Source organism: Manis pentadactyla, chromosome 2 (genome assembly GCF_030020395.1).
Source record: "Manis pentadactyla isolate mManPen7 chromosome 2, mManPen7.hap1, whole genome shotgun sequence".
Lineage (NCBI taxonomy): Eukaryota > Metazoa > Chordata > Mammalia > Pholidota > Manidae > Manis > Manis pentadactyla.
In genome coordinates, this window is record NC_080020.1 from 174,095,380 (window position 1) to 174,116,560 (window position 21,181).

The window sequence follows — 21,181 nt, forward strand, 5'->3', positions numbered from 1 at the left end:
GGCATTCCTCACTAGGAAGGGCAGGGGCGCCCTCTAGTGCTCCCCCACAGCACTGATGCCCCTAGTCGAGGCCCGAAGCAGTCAGGATGTATTGGGTGGGCGCGAGTATCTCGAAAAAAGCTGCTCTTCTTTGAAAAGGATGGATGAGAAGGAGTGAGGGTTGCGAAGATGGTCCCCCTGTTCCTCCTGACCTGGCTCCTGTCTGCCAGGTCCCGTGGCTGTTACCCTAGGGCCCTACAGTATGTGTGCGTGGTGGGAGTTGGAGAATTGAGACTAAGGTCTGGGCCACGGGACGCCTCCCTGCTCACCAGCCCTGCTCTGAGCCTTTCATCCTAGGCTGCGGCACAGGCTACCTCATGTGTTTGAGGACTGTCAAGACCACGTGTGTGCGATTATCTTTGTGTGTATTTAGGGTATAAGGTCTGGTCACCTCTGAGGGCAGGTCACCCTTGAGCTCCCCTGCTCCCACCCCTCACACTAACCAGAGAACCCTGTGCACAGTAGGGGATCCAGTATTGGAGCCAACCATTGTTTTAATTGGGGGTAAGTGTGGTACAACATACAGGTGAGTGTATCGTGATGGCCATTAGCAATCTCTTCTCAGCCCCTCACCAGGCATGGTGGATGAGGAGGTCACAGTGAGCCTGGGTGTGTGGTGGCTGCTGGAAGGGCTTGGAGTCTCAGTGGAGTAAATGAGCTATGATGGGGGTCCAGTGACTTAGAGTTAGTGAGGCCATTTGTCCTATTTGTGCCTGTTTTCCTGGCATAGTTAATACTGCCTCTTTACTATATTGAACATATTCTGATTGGGAAGATAAGCTATATGGTCTCCCTGCTACAGCTTCCAAGGCCCTGTGTGTCACCTCCTGGACCCAGATGATGGGAGAGGATATGTCCAGTCTCCTGGACACGTTACCTGGACATTGGGCACATCTCAAGGACACGAGGAGATAGTACCTTAGGAGATGGCTGGCTTTGACGTTTTGGGGGACAGCTGGTAGAGGGCCTTTTCAGATTCACATGCCACCTCTGGGACCAATAAGTGGAAATAACAAGGACGCAGCTCATCTAAACCTAAGGAAGAGCTGTCCACCAGTTCAACCTGGCCTCCAGCTCCAGAGGTGGTCTCATGGTGCACTGAATTGCCCAGCAACAGTAGCGTTTAAGCAGAGGGCAGCTGTCAGAGTGAACTCGTGATTCCTGCTGAAGGGGCAGGTTCATCTAGTTGTTGTAAGGTTCCTGCAGGCCAAGAAATTTTATTCCCTGGGGTCCAAGGGGCAGAGACATTGGACTTTTGATTTCTTTACCCAACTTTCTGTCCTAAGGAGAAGTCAGCATATGTTGAAGCTCCCACTGCGTGGAGGGGGAAATGGCACTGTGCTAGGCCAGCACAGTGGGCTCTGTCCTCAGAGCATAACCTGCAGAGATAACCACACATGGGAATGTGTCTCTGATCTGTGCTGGGTGGAATGGTAGGGAGGGGACATTTTTAAAGTGAGAAACCTTCAGAATGTGCACCTGGTATGGACAAGGGCAAGGGAGGCATTGAGGGGAGGGAACTCTGGAGAGTCCTACTGGGTAGGAGGGATGGACAGAGTGCTCTCAGAGGTGCTGCCAGCTCTGACACCTTGGAGTCTCCTCCTCCAGGGAGCTCTTCGCTGGTTCCATACCAACGGTTTGTGTGCACCTCTGGGGAGCCGGTGGGGGTGGGGTTGCCAGCCTAGCCTGGGTTTCCCAGCCGCCTTCCCTGCCATTGTCCTGCCCTGCAGTTCTGACCAGCTAGGCTGCTGTGAGGCTGCAAGGGTGAGTGGGGCCAGGCCAAGGCTGAGGGGTACAGAGCTGAGCTAGGTGCTTTTTAATGTTGATGGAGCTCTCTTCCCTCAGACCCCTCTGGCCACTTGTCATAAAGGCAACTGCAGAGAGAGGTGACTCAGAGTACCCAGCCCTGTTCCTGGGGGCTGAGTCCCTCTTGGCAGGGCTGGGCGGGGTCTGGTGTGGGTGCTTCAGTGGTTGGGTGGGGGCTGAGAGTAGGGTCGTGACCTCCACCGTGTGGTACATTGCTCTCCTTGGTCCCCAAGGTAGGCATGTGTTCCTGGGCGCTGGGGCCTGTTTGGAGGGACAGGGGAAGGGATGTTTGCAGGGCTTTGGACTCTGGGCCCAGGATTCTCCCTCTTATGTACCTTCACCATGTTGTGACCATAGTGGCAGAGTGGTACTGGGCAGCCAGGTGGGGTGTGAGTAGATAGGACTCTTTATCTCCCTCTCCCTCATCTCTAGGTGGTTGTGTGGGGCTGAGAACCCACCTGTGGATGAGGAATTATTGTAGGGCAAAAATAGGGTCAGGAGAGTGTCTGGAAGCTAGATTCTCGAGAGAAACCCAGGGGTTTGGTACTCAGCTGTGTTCTGCCTCTGAGGCTGGGCTCAGTCTTGTAGCCTGTCTTGGGAAGCCACCTTTGCTGCAGGCTGAAGTGGACTCCTTCCCACTGACTAGCCCCAGTGTTTGTGGACAAGCTGGTTTTGCCTCTGCCCAGCTCTGGCTGGGCCCTGGATTCCTGGAAGAGTCCCGGCAAGCTCCAGACTTCCAGCCTTGCCAAGGGCACATGCCCCAACCTGCATTCCTTGTGGGCTGCCTGGTGAAGCCTGGCTTCTTCCACCTCAGGGCTCACCCCGGGGATTTTCCCACAGGAAGAGCAGCATGAGAGTAGGAATTCCCTGCGATGTTTCCACCGGACCGGGGTCAAGGGATGAAGGTCTTGGGGCCCAGATCAGGGGCCGGGAGACGGTGTGGAGAGCAGGCTGCCAAGGTCTGGGTCTGATGGGTGGGCTCAGTTGCGAGGTGGCTGCAGACCACTGTCAGGCTGTTGAACATGGGTGCAGAGCTCCACATTTCTCCTGTGCTGGCTTTCTGGCCTTCTGTCTGTGTCCCACAGTTGTCCTGGGGAAGCCCAGAGCTCTAGTTTCAGAGTCTGCCCTTGTCCACACCCCCTGGCGTCAGGTGCGCCATGGAAGAGGTGCAAGCACAGGGGCTGCTGGCGCCTGGAGGGGCAGGAGGCATCCACTGTGTTCTCACCCAGAGTGTTCTCCAGCGTCTGTGGGAGTGTGGGGTGGTGTCCGTGTGGACAGGTTTCCTGGGGGAGCCGGGGACCTGTGGGGGGGACCCGGGAGGCCCCTGGTGACATCCAGAGTTCCGGCTGCTGCCTCTGCTCCCATATTCCAGCCTTTGCCTCCCCAGCAGCGGCTGCTTTCAAGGCTGGCCCACAGCTGCCCTTGGTCAGGGCCACCGTGGTGGCTACTGGGCTGTGGGGACTCCTGACAGTTGACGTCCAGCAGTGTCTTGCTGTCTATCTTGGCTGGTTTTAGTACCCCTCCAAGAAATGAGGGGGTGTCTCTTTAATTGACACCTTGTGCCTGATGACAACCCCATCGTTAACTCCTGTTTCTGCAAGGGATCACAGAACCCAGTCTGTTTCAGGAGTCAGAATGCCAGGTGCCCTGGTGGGTCCTGTTAGTGCTGGCTTGGTCCAGCCAGACACCTAGGCTTGGCCTTTCTCAGGTCTTTATATCCCCTCCAGGCCAGCTGCTATTTTCGGTCCCGTCTCTCAGTCTGTAAGGGCACGTGAGGCCCTTCCTGAGTGTTTCTTCAGGTATAAGTCTGGCATTGAGTAGAAACCTCAGTGTGGAGCAGTGGGAAGCACACTTGGTTTAAGTTGGGATCCTGCCTGTAAAATGGGATCATTGCTCTCTGGGGCTGGTGTGGGGTTAAATGAGCACTGTCCGGCATCCTCCTCCTTGGGTAGGGCCTAATGATGTTACGTGCTTCCCTCTGCCTCCTGGCGCACATGCCCGAACCCAGCCTGGGTGTGTGTGGCACCTGTCCCAAGGCAGGGGGTGGGAGGGTATGGTATTCAGCAGGGGCGTTTCCAGTCTCGGCGTTAACCAGGAGGCTCATGGTTTTGTCTCCCTCCACAGCCTGGACGTGTCTCCTCAGGTAGAACCTGGCCCGGCTGCTCTTCCTCACCACCTCCCCTGCCCCCCCTGTGCTCCAGCCCCCCCCACTCCTGCTCCCAGCGCTGCTCCCATGCTAAGCACTAACCTTTTTGCAGCTGCCTCCCCTGCTACAGCCACGGCCGCTGCCCCTGAAGCCACCCCGTCTGGATTCTTGGGTCTCACCAACCCATTCCTCACCTCCTTGCAGAGCAACCCTTTCTTCGAGGAACTCATAGCAGACATAGCACTAAACTCTCCTTCACCTGCTCCCTCTCTCCCCAGTGCCTCGAGGGCCAGCCCCACCCCCCTGGCCTCCCCTGGGAAAGCCCCGCCTGAGTGGGACGACGCCTTCAACGTCTTTACAGCCAGCAGGCTGCATCCAGAGGCCAGGAGCGAGATCTTGGCCCCTGCAGGAGTGGGGCTGGAGGCGACTGGGCTGCAAGACCCAGGCCCTGGAGCCATGACAGTGAAGGCAGCTGAGCCCCAGGGGGGGCCTGGGGGAGGAGGAAGAGGTGGGAGCAGCATGTGGCTGGAGCCCAGGGTTCCTTTGGACTCGGGACTGGACTGCCAGAGCACGAGTGCGGCCGACGCGGGGCCCCTCAGTTCAGTAGGGGCTGACCTGCCCTCCACGCCAGCCCAGCTGTACCCGAGAGCCTCAGACTCTGAAGTGGACAGGGAGCCGCCGGCCCCAGGAGAGGAAGCAGGGCAGAGTCCAGTGGACAGTGCGACATCTCTGTTTAGCTCTCCAGAAGTGATCAGTGTGTGGGAGAGGTTGCCTGGCCCAGAGGACGCCCCTGAAGGCCAGGACCAGGGGGTCTCCCAAGGCGAAAGCCAGCTTTTGCATGAGCTCAATACAGTTGGCGATGCCTGGCCTTGGGATGTGGTCACCATTTCTCCTGCAGCTGAGATGTCCTCACCAGTCCTTCCGGGAGAATCTGATGAACCGCCTCCTCCCCAGGTGCAGCCAGGGTCATCAGAACCTGTGAGCCCCAAGGGCAGTGAGGGGCTCCCCCACCTGGAGCTGGAGCCGGGGCCCAAACCCAAGCTGCTGTTGGACAAGGGACTGCAGCCCAGCAGCCCACCTCCTAAGCCACCGCGCCTCTTCACACCCTCAGATTCCAAGGAGGAGGAGGAGGAAAAGGCCAAAGGGCTGAGTGGCAGGGGGGCAGAGACAGGAGGAGAAGACACCTTCCCAAGTGTGCTGGCTGCTGGTCCCCAGGAGACCAAGGAGGAGGGCCGGAAGCCGGGGTGGCAGTCTGATAGCTGTCCTTTCGGAGCCGCGCTGAGTGGGCCAGGCCTGGAAGACCTAGTGGAGGATGCCAGCCCTCCTGCTTCTGGGTCCTACCTGTCTGTGCCCACCAGCTGCCCTGAGGGGCCTGCCCCCATACCCTGTCACTCAGAGAGCTTGGCTCTTCAGAGTCAGCAGGCCCGGGGGACTCCAGAGAAGGGAGAAGGTCCTGAGACTCTGGAGGCCCAGAGCCAGGGGCCAGCAGGACAGGGGCTTGAGCTCCTGTCAGGCAGCTCCCAGCAGGCTGATGCGTGGGCCTCGGAGGGGGATGCCTCCTACCCCTTCTTGTTTCAGGGGAGCCAAGATCCCCCCAGCCTCCTGTCCACATCCCCACCAGGGTCCAGGGAATCTTCTATCTACTCTGGTCCAGAAGAACTACCCACCCCCCCAGAGCCTGCCTTCCCACCACCCCCTCTCCCATCCTGGGCCAGCCACCACCACGGGGCACCCAGTCCACTGTGCTCTCCCCTGCCTGGAGCCCAGCCCCTGACCTCTTCCTCCCCACCTCCTGGGGAGCCAGCCACCCCCACTGGGAGCTCCCCTGCCCCACCTGGGGAGGATCGCGCTGCAGCCACCCCAGCCTCCCCGCTTGTGCTTCTGCCCTTGGAGACACGACCAGCTGAGGAGCCACAGCCCAGCGCCAGGTGAGCAACCACCTCAAGAAGAGGAGGAAGGGTAAAGGAGGGCAGGGCAGCCCAGGGGCTGAGGTATTCACAGCCCAGCCTCAGCCTCTCCGGGGGCGGATGAGGGGCTCCTTCATGCTGCGGCAGGATGGAGAGGGCTTTGAAGACATGAGCATTCTGTGAGACTTTTCTGAAGCCACCTCTTTCTTGGGACCTTGGACAAGTAGAATATCCCCACAAGCCAAGGTTTTGGGGGATAACACTGATGAATGAGGTGCAGGGAGTGAGGAATGGGGTGGGGAGAGGCGATGTGGGCTGGCAAGGTAAGGGGAATGGGCACTCAGACACTCAGCTGCCAGGGGCTGGGTGCCAGTGGCAGTGATGCTTGTCAAATGGGGACCATGTTGTCCATGGCAGGTCTCTGGGGACAGGCTGTGGGCAGAGAGCCAGAGGAGGCACCAATACTATGGTAGGAGAGGAAAGCCAGAGCCACATTTTGAAGACAAAAAGATAAATGAAAATGTTCCTCATGAATATGACCCTCAGAAGAAAGGGTCTGTAGCTCCACTTGTGGTGGAGCCTCATGGATTGGCACTTGTGACCATCCTGATGTACTTAGGACTGTGCTGAGTGGACAGTGGATGCCTATGTGGCCAGGATCACTGTGGCAGTGTTCTGTTATGGAAGAAGTATGAGGCCAGGTGGCTGGGGAGGGCTGACCAGAACTGAGGTCTCCGGGGGGTGATGGGCTATGACTTAGCAGGGACTGCAAAGTCCAAAGGGATGCTAGTGTACTTGGAGGCCTGAGTGAAGAAGTGGCGTGGAAGGGGCTGCTGCCTCTGATTGGCAGGGCAGAGTAAGGGCCTGGGGAGCAGGATGGGCTCCAGTGCTGGAGCCTTGAGTCAGCTGGCTCATGCATTCAGTCACCCAGATTCACTGAGCATCCACTGTGTGTCACACACTGAACAGAGATGGAAGACACTCCCCAAGATATCCCCAAGGAGTTCCCAATCCAGTGAGGAAGATCCAAGTGAACCCCGGGCTGATGTATGGGAAGGGGGTGGGGATGTATGTGAAGCCCAGGCTGGCCCGGCTGCTCCTCCAGTGGTAGCGGTGAGCTGCTCCCAGAGGGGAGAGGAGGCAGTTACAGCTGCCCTGCTCTGATGGCAGCGTGCTGAGCTGGCCCTGCTGTATTTCAGCACCAGTTCTAGTTGCACCACTCTGGGGAAGTTTTATTCTCTTCACAGTTGTCCTCATGTCTTTACTTGACATGTTCCTTACATCTGAAGTGGGTGGGCCAGATAGAGTGATCCCCATTTCTCAGAGGAGGAAGTGGAATCCACGAGAACTGCAGAATCCAGGGCCCTCCGATGTATGGGAGCAATCAGACTGAGAACCCAGGACTCCCAGCTCCTCAGGCAGGGTGTTTTCGTGCACACTGGTACTCCTCCCTCCACCAGGCATAGCCCGTCGGTGGCATTAGAACTGCTCTTAACTAACCCCCATCCCGAATGCAGAATCCTAGGTGGAAAGGAAGGACTGACATGCATTCTTCTCCCTGCTGCCTGCCTCTGCCTGGGCTCTCTGCCTCTCTTCCTTGGTTGTAAAACTGAACCCACGGCATTATCCCGAGTAGTAGAGCTGGGGCAGTGGAATTCAGGGCTTCCGGCTAAGCCATTTTGCTTCCTGCTTCTGAATGGTCCAAATCCTCTGTGAAGTAAGCATGAATTTTAAGAGGCCCCCTAAGGACAGGTTAGTTGATTTGGGGGCCTAATGCTTGCAGTTTGGGTATGTATGTTATAGGTACTGCGGGCTGGGGGATCCCAGAGGAAGGTCACCTTAGCTTGGGAGAATCAGGAAAATTTCCCGGAGGAAGTGGCTTTGGAGCATGAGTTAGTAGGCCAGCGGGTGAAGGGCAGTGTTCCAGTCAGAGGAACAGCTTTGTAGGAGCCTGGAGATGAGACTGAGCAGTTTTCGTTGGTTGGGGTGTATGGGGGAGTGGAGGGCCAGGGGGAAGGGCGGGGGGGCAGATTGTGCTAGAGATTGTGTTTTCTTACCCAGTGAAGGTTGTTTAAGTGTTGGAGAGGTTGAGAGTATTATCCCACGACAAAATGGAGGAGTGTTAGAGGTGGGCAGGACCCCACAGGACTCCACTGGAGCCGCTGTGGCCGGAGGGAAGGTTAGCTAGCATCGGCTTGGAGAAGGGTTTGGTCATAGGAGAGAAGGTGAGATGGTAGCAGGGCTTGGTGTTTGCTAAGGTGGAAATTGAGTCAGGGATTCGGAGGGGTTCCCTGCTTTCTGACTGGGGTCGTGGGAGGCCGATGGTGCCACTCACACTGGGGGAATGCAGGAAAGAGCCAGCGTGGAGAGGAGTGCAACCTGTCAGAGGTACCCCCAAGTGGAGCGAGCCAACCTGCAACTATCTTCTGGGTCTAGAGTCCTGGTGAGGTCCAGGCTGCAGGGAGCTGAGAAGCTGGAGGGGAGAGAGCCCATGGGCAAACTAGCATTTCAGACTGAGAAGGGGCTGTCAGAGTCAGAGAACCAGACAGAGGTCTTGGGGGGAAATAGGGAGGAGAGCAGCCCAAAGAAAGAAGGGATCCCAGTGTCACCTCCACAGAGAGGTCAGCGGGTACAGAATGGGGTTGGTGGTCTCCACAGGAACAGGTGATGGGCTGATGGGACCAATGTCCTGTTCTAATTGGGTTGAGGAGTCAACAGAAGGTGAGCCCTCTAGAGGCAGAATGTAGTCTGTCTGTCCTGGAGAGGCGGGGTGAGAAGGAAAATGTGGGGCATGACTGAGGGTGATAGCTGGGCAAGACAAGGCCAAGGGGGGGTCTCGGGCCTGTAAATGCGGATGGAGGCAAGCAAGCAGCAGGGAGGGGAGGGGTAACCAAGCATCCCAGTTTGCCCAAGTCTTTCCTGATGTTAGCACTGAAAGTCCTGCATCCTGGGAATCCCCAGTCCTGGGGAAATGGGGAACCTGAGAGGTTTGGTCATCCCTGTAGAGAATGATTACAGCATAAAAGAGGGTTTAGGGACAATGGACCAGGGGGTGTGGCCCTGGCACAGACTGGGCGTAGGTGCAGAGAAGTTTGTAGGACAGCCCTTGCTGTCCCTGCAGAGGGGTGAGGTCATCTGAGGGAATAAAATGGGGGAGGGGGCAGGTGCTGGGGTAGGAGCAAGGAGGAGAGAAAGGCTGCTGAGGAATGCTGGGTGTAGCTGCCCTAGGGCCTTGGCTGTGTGGTGGCTTTCTATCCAGCAGACCTCTTGGCCCCATAGAGAAGGTGGCCCCACCATTCCCTTGTGTCGCCCATCCTTCCCTATAATGCTTCTTCCATCTGTCTCTTCAGTCCCCACCCTGTGAAGCCCCTCAGTGCTGCTCCTGTGGAGAACAGCCCGGACAGGAAGCAGCCCCGCTCCAGTCTGAGCACAGCCCTGAGCAGCGGGCTGGAGAAGCTCAAGACAGTTACATCTGGCAGTGTTCAGCCTGTGGCTCTGGCTCCTCATGTTGGCCAGGCCGTGGACACCAAAAGACTGAAGGTGAGGCCCAGCAGGTGCCAGGGGGCATCAGACCAGATATGTGGTACTGTGCAGAGAGGTCAGGAGCAGAGTGCTGGGCAGGGCGGAGCAAGGAGCAGGCCTGGCCCCGGATCCCAGAGCCCTTCAAGGCCATCTCTGGCATTGAAGAAAGGCAGCTCCAGGAGCAGTTGAAACCTGGCTGCTGGAGGGCAGTAATCCTGAGGCTGTCCTGCCCTGCTCACTGTCGTTCCATCTGGCTGCAGGACTCAGGTGTGCTGGACCAGTCAGCCAAGTACTACCACCTAACCCATGATGAACTCATCAGCCTGCTACTGCAGCGGGAGCGGGAGCTGAGCCAGCGGGAGGAACACGTGCAGGAGCTGGAGAGCTACATTGACCGGCTGCTGGTGCGGATCATGGAGACTTCACCCACACTGCTGCAGATCCCCCCCGGCCCCCCTAAGTAGCCCTCCTCATCCCCACCCCGGGAGGTCAGTGTGGACCCATGGCTCAAACAGACTTGCGCCCTCTGTCCCTCCCATCGAGCTGTCTTGCCTGGGGTGGGGTGCAGTCTGTCCTCTGCCCTCACTCCTTGCTCTCCTTCCCTCCTGCCTCATCCAGGGCTGCTGGAAGGGGGGCCCTTTGGAGTCCCACTGGAGGCATCAGGTTCCATATGCAACTTGTATGTCTTTGGGAGCCCTAGGTCCTTCCCACCTACCTATTTCCATGTCCCTTAGCTTTGGGGGCTCTGGGGAACTGGAACAAAGAATTTAGCCTTCAAGTCGAAGCATAGGAGAGCTGCACTTTTAGGTGGTATCTGGAACATACTTAATTACCCACAAGAATGATCAGCCGTTTCTTCCATGGCTACACTCTTGCCCTCTTCGTCTCCTTCCAGCCCTGGAGGGCCCCTAGTATTACTGGGGATGAGGCAGGAACCATGCCGCCCATCTGTGCATTTTTGACAACCTGGGCACCTACCATTTAGCCTTGTGTATGTTCCCCTGAGAGCAAGGAGCCCAAATGGTCTAGTCTCCTCTTTGCCGTGTCCCAAGTCTGTCTGTCTCCAGCTGTTTGTGGAACAAATGTGGTGTGGATGGGGGGAGTGGTGTGCACTTGCCAGGCCCCTCCCTGCCCTCTTCTGACCTTTCCATGAGTGTCCTGTGTGAATGTGTGGAGAGCTGGGGTAGGTGGGGGAGAGTGCCTCCCCACGCACCCCAAGGGTATGGGCCCCTCCAGCCTCAGGGCTTTGTGCTGCTTATGTTTGGGGATTAAGCCTCCATCTCTGTTCTCTTTGCCTGTCCAGATGCCAAAACTCCAAGCTGCTGGAGAGTTTGAATTTTTGGAAACCAATTAAAATGTGCCTTTTGTGGGTGGGGTCAAGAGCCTGTTCAGTGTCCCTCCCTCCCTGTTCAGTGTCTGTCCCTCCCTCCCTGTTGGGCACAGGGGGGCTGGATCTGTCAGGGCTCTGGAATGGAAAAGGAGGATGTGGGCAGCCTGCTGTGCCCTCTGCCCCTCCCCTAGAGTTAATTTCAGTTAAGGGTCTAGCCAAGCTCAACTGGCCCCTTAACCTCCCTGCCATCTTCTCTTCCCTCAACCCCAACTGAGGAGGATCCTAGGATTAAATAAAAACCACATTCTGGAAGTGGGAGGTCCCACTCCACCTGTACTTAGGAAAAAGGCTTTGTTGCCCTCCCATCCATCCACGAGCTTGTCCCTTCTGCCCCATGGCCTTGCCTGGCTTGGCTGTAGTGCACTTTGAACCAAAGTGTCTGTCCTTTGGCCCAGCCCCTGGTTTGCTTGCAGAAAACAAGGCAGCTTCCGCACAGCATCTGCAGGGAACCTTTGGTGGCTTGGGGCACCCTCCTTTTTTAGCAAAAGTTGTAGGGCTATAAGCTGCTGAAGGAGGATACTTTTGGCCCAATGAGGAGGTGAGAGCTCCTCTGGGATCACCTCTTCTCCATGAGAGGCCTGTGGGGTCATTCAGAAAGCCGCACAAGACATCATGTCTGTGTGCTGTTATCTGCCAGGACGAAGCAGAGGAACCCCACATATGGGGCAAAGCCCCTGTAATGTTAACCTACCTTAAGGTCCATTAAAGCTGAGGAAAGTATCCATGGGGTTCTAGGACTTTGGGTATACTTTTTGGGGGTCATTGGGGATTGGATAGGTATCTCTTCTCAGGGAAGGGGGTCACTCTACTTGGTATTTCTCTGGGCTCTAAGCAGTCCCAGCCCTGACCCTGATCTTCCACTTATCATCCTTGGTGGTGGCCTCCAAAATGCTCAGAGCAGGGATGTCCTCAGAAGAGGTTTGAGTTGAAGCCCAAGGTTCTTGTTAGATGTTTTCTGCTCCTGGCCACATGTTTGGAGGAGACGTAAGGTGGGACGGGCAGGAAGCAGGCACAGTTCTCCTTTGCTGTTTGTCTTCCTAGTTGTAACTCCTGTTTATAAAGAGCTTGTTCTTAGTGTTTTGAACACTTCATAAAGAATAAAATGTTCACATACTGCAGGTGGCTCTGTTGTGTTGTTTTGATGAGCATGTAAAGGAAGTGTCCTGGGGGAGAAGGCAGGTGATGGGGCTCTTGGACAACACTGCCTCTGTGCTGACATCAGGGACAGCAACACAGCCTGGACCCAGTCTTTCCTCACTCCCAGGATACCCGCATTTATTGAGTACTGTGGGAGAATACCGAGGGTCAAAGACTTGATTCCTATTCTCAACCTACTTAGTCTAGTAGGGAAAGAAAGGGAAGTTCAGGATACAGATGATTTTTCATGGCTAGCTAGAATCTCTAGATGTAAGAAAAATGCTTCTTGTGGCTCAACTATTGAACTGACTGTAAAGAAAGACATGGGCGGACTTGAGCCAATCCTATGCCTTACCACCAGATTAAGGAGACCAAAGTGGGGTTCCGTAGGGTCAAAAGCAAGTATTTCTGCTGTCCTCTTGGGTGAAGTAGGCAGCTTCCCTTACCTCTAGTCTGGCTTGCTGACCAGGCAATTCAGCTGGGAATTTTCTACTCTGTTCTGCAGTTGAGTGTGTTTATTATCCCTGCTGGTGCCTTGCTTTACAATCTGCAGTACTCCCCTTCACCTAAGGCCCTGTGTTTGATAAACGACTGAACCCGACTCCCCACTGCCTAGGAATTAGGCTGGGAAGGGATCTTGCCTGGTTGGCCGAAGGACATGGAGGCTGCTAAGGCCTTAAGCCCCTGTTAATTACACAGCCAACAAATAAAAGAGTCCCTGCTGTGAGTCCTCCCGTGCCTGGCACTGAGGACTTAGCAGTGAATCAAAAAGTCACAACCTCCTGTACTGTGGACCTTACAGTAGGAAAGACAGATAATCAAGACCGTGGATAATTGCAAGGGCTGCAAAAGACAAGTGCTGGGTGCTATAGAAGCATTAAGTGTATTTTGTGGAAGTAGGGCGATGGATTGGGAGGGGCAATGTTTAGGCTGAGGCCAGAAAGAGAGCCACTTTAAGGCGAAAGAAGTCTTCTGGGTACAGAAAATGTTGAAGGGTTGGGGAGGGCCCAGCATGCTCCAGGAATCGAGTGTCAGGGTGGCTGGAGAGCACAAGGCGAAGGTCAGAGGGGGGACAGAAGAAACTGCAAGATTCCGCAGCGCAACTCCTCGCAGAAAGCCTTTCGAGATTAACCCGCTCCGCCTGGAGTCCTAGTCCATCTCGTCCCATCTAGTGGGACCCGCTTGAGTAGGGCTCTTCTGGGCTGCAGCTCCAGGAGCGACGCCCTCCACAGAAACTCAAACTTCTAGGTGCAGGTAACCAGAGAGGGGTCCACCCCGTGGTCCGTTGGGACCTGACAGTCGTACACGCACACTCTTCCCGGACTGCAGATCCCTGCAAAACGGGCGGCGGGAACCGAGACGCGGTCTGAGTCCGTGCAACTCTCCGCAGTCCAGGGTTGTCAAGCGCTGTAAGCAGAAAAACTACACTCCCCACAACCCCTTGCACCTCCCGCTCGCTGCGGTTGCTTATGGCCAATCGGGAGAAGCAGCTGTGGCGGGGGCCGAGGAGGGACATTTTAAAAGGGCCGGAGATTGCGGGCGTCAGTGGCCATGGCGGATACAGCGACTACAGCAGCGGCGGCGGCTAGTGCCGCTAACGTCTCGACTGATGCACCTCCTTTCCAGCTGGGCAAACCCCGCTTCCAGCAGGTGAGAACCGGGCTGGCTGTGGTCTGAGGGCCGACAGGTGGCACAGGGAGGGCGAGCAGATTCCTCTCCAAAATTTCCTTTAGCCCTGAGGTCTGCGACCTGCGGCCACCGGGGAACCTGCAGCTACTGCCTCAGGAACTGCGGCCATTCCCATTGGTCAGCGAAGTGGGCGAGGACTCCCACCCTGGCTTCTTATTGGGCGTCCGTGCCGTCACCTCCCGGCTGCCGGAGCCCTCCAGCCTTTCCCGCCCGCGGCGCTCTGCGATTGGCCACCACGGCCGAGGCCGGGGATCCTGGGCACCCGGGTCCAAGCAGCATCTGCGGGGTTCCTTTGGGCGGTGCAGCCCGCCACTGTGGGCGGAAAGTTCGAGTCCGGCCCTGGATGGGAAGTTGGCGTGGCCGAGATGCCTTCCAACTTTTTTCCCCGGTGGGCACTGATATTGTTTCCGAGCCGCTGGCAGAGCCTCCGGGCAGCATCCGCATCCCGTGGTCACGCTCCCGAAGCCGGGCCCACGGTGCGCTAGGGGTTAGGGCCGCGAGCCGAGTGTTGCCTGCGGCCCGGCGACCCCTGTCCTCTCCGGCGGGGGATTTGCTGACGCAGCGGGTCGACCGGCTGGGGTCCTGCTGGGGATGGAGTGAGAATGTGCAGGGAGAGCCGTGGAGCGGAGAAAACACTGTGTCATCCCATGGGGCCGCGGGTCGCTCGGAGGGTCTTCGTTGCCGGGATCCCTCCCCAGCCCCCTCCCACGCTGCGACCTCCGCGGAGGGTCTCCCGCACCCGGGTCCTGGGGCCGCCGAAAGCTGCGCTCTGTCCGACCCGGTCGGGCTTCTCCGGGCACGGTGACAGTGGTCCTTTAGTCCCGGGACCCCCGACTGGGCATCACTAACTCGCCCTCGGCGGCGGAGCCCGCGATCGAACCCGCAACCCGGCCCAGGCAGGGAGGGGCAGTTCCCACGCCGCGGGCCGCCGCATTTCCTCCGTACTCTGCCTCCAGCGCGGAGGAAACCGAGTTTTATTAGGGAAGCGGCAGAGACTTGGCTGAAGTTAACCGAGCTTGTTTTGGCGGGGGGCAGCAGAGGCAGACAGAAAGAAGTTTGCAAGAAGAAGGGAAATTGCACGAAGGTCGGTGTTGTGAGTGTTTTTTGCTTTTGTTTTTTGGTGGTGGTAGGAGAGGGACTGGTTGCAGCAAAGTGGTGCATCGAGCTTCGCTGGTAATTAAGGAATTGTGCTCCCCACCCTCCCGAGAAAATGTTCCCACTGTTTTTAAACAGGACTTTGATCTCTAAAAAATAAGCCATCTCAGCATGTAGGTGTCTGAGGCGACACTGACTGGCTTCTTCCTGCCAGTGTCCGGTGCCACTCCAGGGCGATACCATCAGGGGTGCCTTCGCCTAGACTTGAGTGACCCTTCATTGGCTGTCCCCCTGTACTGGCTCTCCATACACATTCTACTCATCCTTCAAGGCTCCGTCAGGCCCACCTCCTTGGGAAACACGTCTGTCCTTCTTCCCCTGGACCAGATCACTGACTTCCTCCTTCCACCTCTTTGGCCACCCTGAATGGGATCCTCATAGGTCAGCCTTTACTGACAGTCTGCTCTGTGGTCCTTGGCATTCTGTGTGGTTACTTGGTGTGCAGTGCACCTTTGGATGAAAGGTTGACCTTGCCCTGTCTTGTTTCCATCTTGCCCTGAGGTGGAGCCAAACAGTGATGTGCTAAATAAAGAGTTGTGGGTTGGTTTTCTTCCTGTAGCTCTTCGGGACATTTGGCCACACAGTAAACACTTATTGTGGACTTTACTGACTGAGTCCTTTGCTCAGATCACCTCTGGGAGCCATAAATGCACACCTGAGACTACTCCACCCAGGCAGCCTTTGCTGGTATCTGGCACCATTCCTGAGGGCAATAAAAGTGTGGTGCTTGCTTTTGAAGTGCCCCTCCTTCAGCACGGTGACCTGCATAAAGCACAGTGTGTGTGATTCATCCACCTTAAGGAACTTCTCTTTTTCCTCCAAACCAGTCTCTCCCACACACTTCTCTCCTGTGCAGGCAGCCCAACATGCCATCCAGTCGACTGTGTCCAAAGAGACCTGGCAGTCACCTGTACACTTCCCTTCCTCTCCCTCAACTTCTCAATACAACCAGAGGCCCCGAGTTCTCATCTCTTAAACAGCTCTCAAGTCCACTGGTCTCCATGGCTGAAATTCTAGACCAGTCCCCCATGATCTCTCTCCTGAGCTGCGAGGGAAGCCTGAGAGTGCTCTCTGCATTCACGCTGGCCCCATTCCAGGCCCTCCCTTTTCTGGAGGCAGTCCTCAGGAGGTGACTCCTGCCTCCAGCGCAGGTCTGATCAGGTGACTCCCTGCCACCCACACACACTTAAACACCCTCCAGTAGCTTCCCCTGCTTCGGAGACAAAGACTTCATTTTTGAAAGGGCCCCAAAGGCCTGTGTGGCCCACCCCTACTGACCGTTTCTTCCTTGAATCCAACCTCCACCCACCATCTCAAACCCTCCTTCCCATCACGCTGGTTGCTTTCAGCCCCTCAGACCCTGAGTGGTTCATAATCTGGGATCCATTTCCGGAGCTCACACCAGGGACACCACCAAAGTCTCTCGATCCTCACTGAGTCTCACTGCTTTTGCGAGACTGGGTGCCAAGGTCTTTCCTTACTCCTTGGAGTCGCCCCAGGGCCCTGCCTCCTTTCACCCTTCAAAGATCTCCCTGTGCAGCAGGGCAGGGGGAGAAAGGACACCACACAGCATCAGAGGGTGGACAAAGATGACTGGCCTTCATGTGCTTTGGTCTGTGACCATCTTTCTCTGCATAGGATGGTGATGATAGCCAAACATTGTTCCAGGCTTTTTGTGTATTAACCTATTTAGTTTCCACAACTGCCCTGTGAGACATGCACAGTTATAGGGGAGAAAACCACAGCACACAGATTAACTTTCTAGGCAGTCTGCCTCTGGAGTCCATGTTTGTTTGCTTATTTGCTTATTGTCAACTCCTGTTATGGAGGTTTTCAAACATACAAAAGTGGAGACAATTGTCAGTGAACTCCTAGGCACCCATCATTCAGCTTCAACAATTATCAATGTAAAGTCAATCTCAATTCAGCTACATACCCCGCACCCCCAATCAGTGAGTTATTTTAAAATCCAGCCCAGATATCCCATCATTTCATTGTACCTGTTAGTAGGTATCTCTAAAAAATAAAGGACTTTTTTGTTTAGTGTTTTTTAGTAATTATTTTTTTATTTTGAAATGATTTTAGATTTATAGAAGTCAAATGATAACAGAAAGCCTGTGAAGCCCTGACAGTTTCCCCTAATATTACCATCTCATGTTACCAAGGTACACTTGTGCAAACTAAGAAACCAACTTGGAACATTATTATTAACCACACTCCAGACTTACTGGATTTCACTATTTTTTATACTAGTGTCCTTTTTCTTTTCTAGGATCCCACATTACATATAGTCATCATGGCTCCTAAGGTTCCTCTGGTCTGTAACAGTTTCTCAAACTTACCTTGTTTTTTATGACTAATGGTTTTGAGAGTACTGGTTAGATATTTTGTAGAATGTCCCTTAATTTGGGTTTGGCTAGTGTCCTTCTCATGGTTAGACTGGAGTTACGGCTTTGGGGGAAGAATATCACAGAGGTGAAGTATCTTCTTTTTCACTGATATCAGAAGGTTTTTTGACAGTTTTAACATAATCACAATACCATTAACACACCTGAAATAATTCTTAATATCATCAAAGGTGATCAAATCAGTCACTATTTGTCTTAGTCCATTTGGGCTGCTGTAACAAAATACCAGAGACTGAGTGACTTAGAAGGGACAGAAATTTATTTCTCATAGTTCTGGAAACTGTAAGTCCAAGATCATGGTGCTAGCAGATTCGGTGTCTGATGAGAGCCAGCTTTCTGGTTTTGAGCTGAAACTTCATGTGGTAGAGGATGGAGGGATCTTTCTGGGGTCTCTTTAATAAGGGCACTAATTCCATTCATGACCTTGTCACCTCCCAAAGGCCCCATCCCCCAATACCATCCCCTAGGGGGTTAGGATTTCAACATACAACTTTTGGAGGGGACACAATCATTTAGTCCATTGCATTAGTCATATTTCCCTGATTGTCACATCATTTTTTTAAATAATTGGTTTGTTTGAACCAGGATCTCAGAAGGTTCACATATTATATTTCACTGATATGTCTCCTTTATGGCTTCTAATCTATTGATTCTCCTTCCCTCTTTTTTTCTATTTGTTGGATTGTTTGGCATGTAGAATTTCCCTCATATGGAATGTGGCTAGATGGTATTTCTGTGGTATTGTTTAGCATGTTCTTCTGTCCCCTGTCATACCTGTAAACATGAAGGCCATGCTTGTAACCACTGCCTTATATTGCCAAGCTGAGGGGAGGAGAACAGCAGGACAGAACCCTGGGAAGCTCCCTTTCCTCCTCCTCCTCTGCTTATTTCCTCTCCTGAACTTGCTCTTTTTTCTCTTCAGTTCTCAGACACCATTTTTGGCAAGCCAGGGCCCCAGGGTAGGAAATAAACACACATGCTTCTTCCCATTTGTGTTTCAGTCTGTCTAGAAATAAGTTTTATTTTGTTTTGTTTTTGAACTCCCTTGCTCCTTTGGCAAACTCACTCATCGGCTAAGATGATTGGAGTTATGGGGTGCGCTGTGTGTGCTGGGTCCAAACTGACCGAGGCCTGTTGTGGCAGAGCAGGTGGGTTGCGCAGGGCTCTCTCGGGGGCATGGGGAGCTTGCTGGTCAGGAAAGGGCATTCTGCACTTCAAGGTTGAGAAGATTGTGTGGGATGATAGTGGGCAGGCAATGGGGAAATTTCTCTTATAGTTCACCGGAAATAAAGTTGTAAAATGAAAGTGCCTTGCAGGTAGTTAATGTGTTTTAATCATTTACATCCTAATGGCCAGAGAGTGACTGTTTCCCAGGACTGGGCCTGGGGCTGGCTTATGGTTTGGTTATGGTCAACACTGTCTAGTCCAGTGGCACCCAACCCCTCCTGCACGTTAGAATCACCTGGGCAGGTTTTCAATCAGACACTGATGCCTGGAGCCTATCCCAGGCCAATAAGCATCAAATCCGTGGGTGTACAGTCTGTTTTTTAGAATACCCAGGTGATTCAATGTACAGCCTGGTTGAGGACTATCAAGATGGTCCAGCCTTTCTGCATCTGAGCTGTAGGTACAGTGAGTATTTTATTCCTGATCCAGAAGAGCAGTGATTTAGATGTCTGGGGATAGGAGGGTTGTCAGGTTCTTCTCGGGCCTTTGCCTTCAGCAGCTGCTCCCAAGGCCTGTTCTCCCCAGGAGCTGCAGAGGAGTGGAGGCTGCAGTCTTCTGCAGGCCCCGAGCCCCTCTGAGAACTAGCTGACTCACCTTTCTTGTGAAGGGGAAGACAGAGTCACTTGGCTGATTCATTCTTCTGGTAAAGAACAAGGGAAGGAAAAACATCCACTTACTGATCAGGTAAAGAAAGAGGCTGAATTTTGGAGCGGGGAAAAAAGGCCATACATTTAAAACTATTGAGAAAATAAAAATGAACTCAGACTGAGAAAGTAATTTATCAGGCTGGGTGGACAGACACATAAAGTCACCTCCCTACAAAGAAACAGTATTTATTTTGGAACAGTATTTGGGACCATCAGTGGCCATGCAGTATCTCAAGGACTTCCTTCTCTGAGTTGACCAGTCATTCATACTCACTGAGAAAGCATTCTCCAAGGTCAGAGAGTGCCAGTAACTTTGCTATTTAAACTTATTAGTAGGAATGAAACATTCCTCTCTCAACTGGTGGGTCTAAGTCACTTTGACTCAGAATTAACCCAAGTGCAGAGCTTCAAATGAGGAGTTTCTGGACACATTTATCTTGATTTTGTAGATCCCAAGAAAATCCTGTTTATACTTACTTCTCAGTCCAGACCCATGTGGATCCCTTTCTTCTTAGCTTTGTTTTGCTTTGAGCCTATTAAAGTACCACTTGATTTAAACTTTACTCCACCTTTCCCCAGAATTCTATATTAAGTTGGTTTTTCTCTTTGTTTGGTGAAGTGTCCCATACTTCCTCTGCTGTGTGCCTCCCTCATCACTGGAAGTCAGTAAACCTGAGTGTCACACACAGATTTGTCCCTGGGGGTCTTAGGCTGATTGGATTAGGGCACTGTCATCGGTGCTTAGCATTTCCAGTTCAGAACCCCCTTCTTCAAATCTTACTGTTTCCAAGTGTTTATTGAAAAGTTACTTCTGGAGGACCCTTTAAATATCTCAAACTTACATGACCAATAAAGAACTTTTATTTTTCCCCTCATGAAATCAGTATGCTTCTTGCTTTCCTTATCCTGGTTAATAAGCGTCAGTGTCTAACTGGAAATCCAGGCACTGTCCGTGACTCTGTTCTTCCTTGTTTCCCCAGCCAGTCAGCTGTGCTCTACTCCCAGGACCTAACACAGTGCTAGGCACACAGTAGGTCCTCAGGAGCAATTTGGTGAATGAATGAATAAACTACACAAATCTGGTAGTTTTCTCTTCCTTTCCTTTTCTCCTTCTTTCTTTTCTTTTTTTCTACTACCTTATAAGATTGTTTAGGGCTTGGGATGGATCTTTATTTCTGTATACCTTGCATTTCTCAGCACAGTTATTTGCACATAATAGGTACTTATGCATACAAATGAATAAATACAATAATATAATTCCCCAGAGGACTACAGTGCTCATTCTAAAAAAATTATCAAAACATTCCAGGCAAATCTTATCTGTTGCTGGCCTTGCCCTGTTTTTCTAAAATGTCTTATTTCTGACTCCAGCCTTCATGCCTGTGAGCTCTTGCTGATACCTTCTCTGCTTGGTAAATCATCCATCTGCTTGTCACAGCCCCTCTGGGAAGCCTAGAGGTTCTGAAAGAAATAACCTGTGTCTTCACTGCATTTTCTGATGCCTCATTTAAGCACTGATTGTAGTATTTTGTAGTTATTTATTTATTTTTTCTCTCTCTCAATGTACCAGGCTTCTTGAGGGCTTGTTCATGGTGGTGTTCCCTGAGCCTAGCCCAGAAGGGGTTATATATAGATGTCTATGGAGCAAAATGTGACTCTTTCCCAGTGGCAGTGGTGGGGAGTGACACAAGAGGGCCGGAGGGCCGGGACAGTATGAAGACAATGCCAGACCACAGGGGAAGTCAAAGCTAAGAAGATTCCACTGGACTGTCTTCAAGAAATTGCTTCACCCAGGCCCTCACCTGCCCCTTGCTCATCCTCTTTCCTCCTTGAGCTGGGGCCATACTGTTGTCCCTTTTACATCCTACTCTTCCTTCAAAGTCCAGCCTGCTCCATCCCCTCTAAGCAGCCTCCAGGCCATAGGCTGCTTCCCTGCCCACTCATTCATTACTGAGGCAGTGTTTGTGGAGCCCCTTCTAGGTGTGGGACCCTAGACCAGGAGCCAAGGAAGGCACAGGAAGCATGAGCCTATAATCAAGAAATATATTCATTTTTATTTTAAGTTTAATATATATTTTTAAAATAGAATATTGCTTCTATATATTATA

The 21,181-nt window shown here is 53.4% G+C and overlaps 2 protein-coding genes across 9 annotated transcripts in view; both read left to right on the forward strand.

Moving 5' to 3' along the window:
* RAB11FIP5 (RAB11 family interacting protein 5) overlaps window positions 1-11,926 on the forward strand; it is a 36,314-nt gene extending 24,388 nt beyond the window's left edge. For 3 of the 5 annotated variants that reach the window (XM_036906455.2, XM_057497092.1, XM_057497093.1), the window contains 3 exons: window positions 4,270-5,919; window positions 9,249-9,438; window positions 9,681-11,926. In XM_036906455.2, coding sequence (XP_036762350.2) covers window positions 4,270-5,919; window positions 9,249-9,438; window positions 9,681-9,884 — 2,044 coding nt within the window. In that variant the 3' untranslated portion in view covers window positions 9,885-11,926. Of the gene's footprint in view, window positions 1-3,969; window positions 5,920-9,248; window positions 9,439-9,680 lie in introns of all 5 variants that reach the window. The other 2 variants (XM_036906454.2, XM_036906456.2) reach the window with 2 other exon arrangements.
* A 1,516-nt stretch (window positions 11,927-13,442) lies between these two features.
* Window positions 13,443-21,181, forward strand: part of SFXN5 (sideroflexin 5) — a 106,840-nt gene continuing 99,101 nt past the window's right edge. For 2 of the 4 annotated variants that reach the window (XM_036906460.2, XM_036906461.2), the window contains exon 1: window positions 13,443-13,597. In XM_036906460.2, coding sequence (XP_036762355.1) covers window positions 13,499-13,597 — 99 coding nt within the window. In that variant the 5' untranslated portion in view covers window positions 13,443-13,498. Of the gene's footprint in view, window positions 13,598-13,617; window positions 14,025-21,181 lie in introns of those variants that run through there. The other 2 variants (XM_036906457.2, XM_036906458.2) reach the window with 2 other exon arrangements.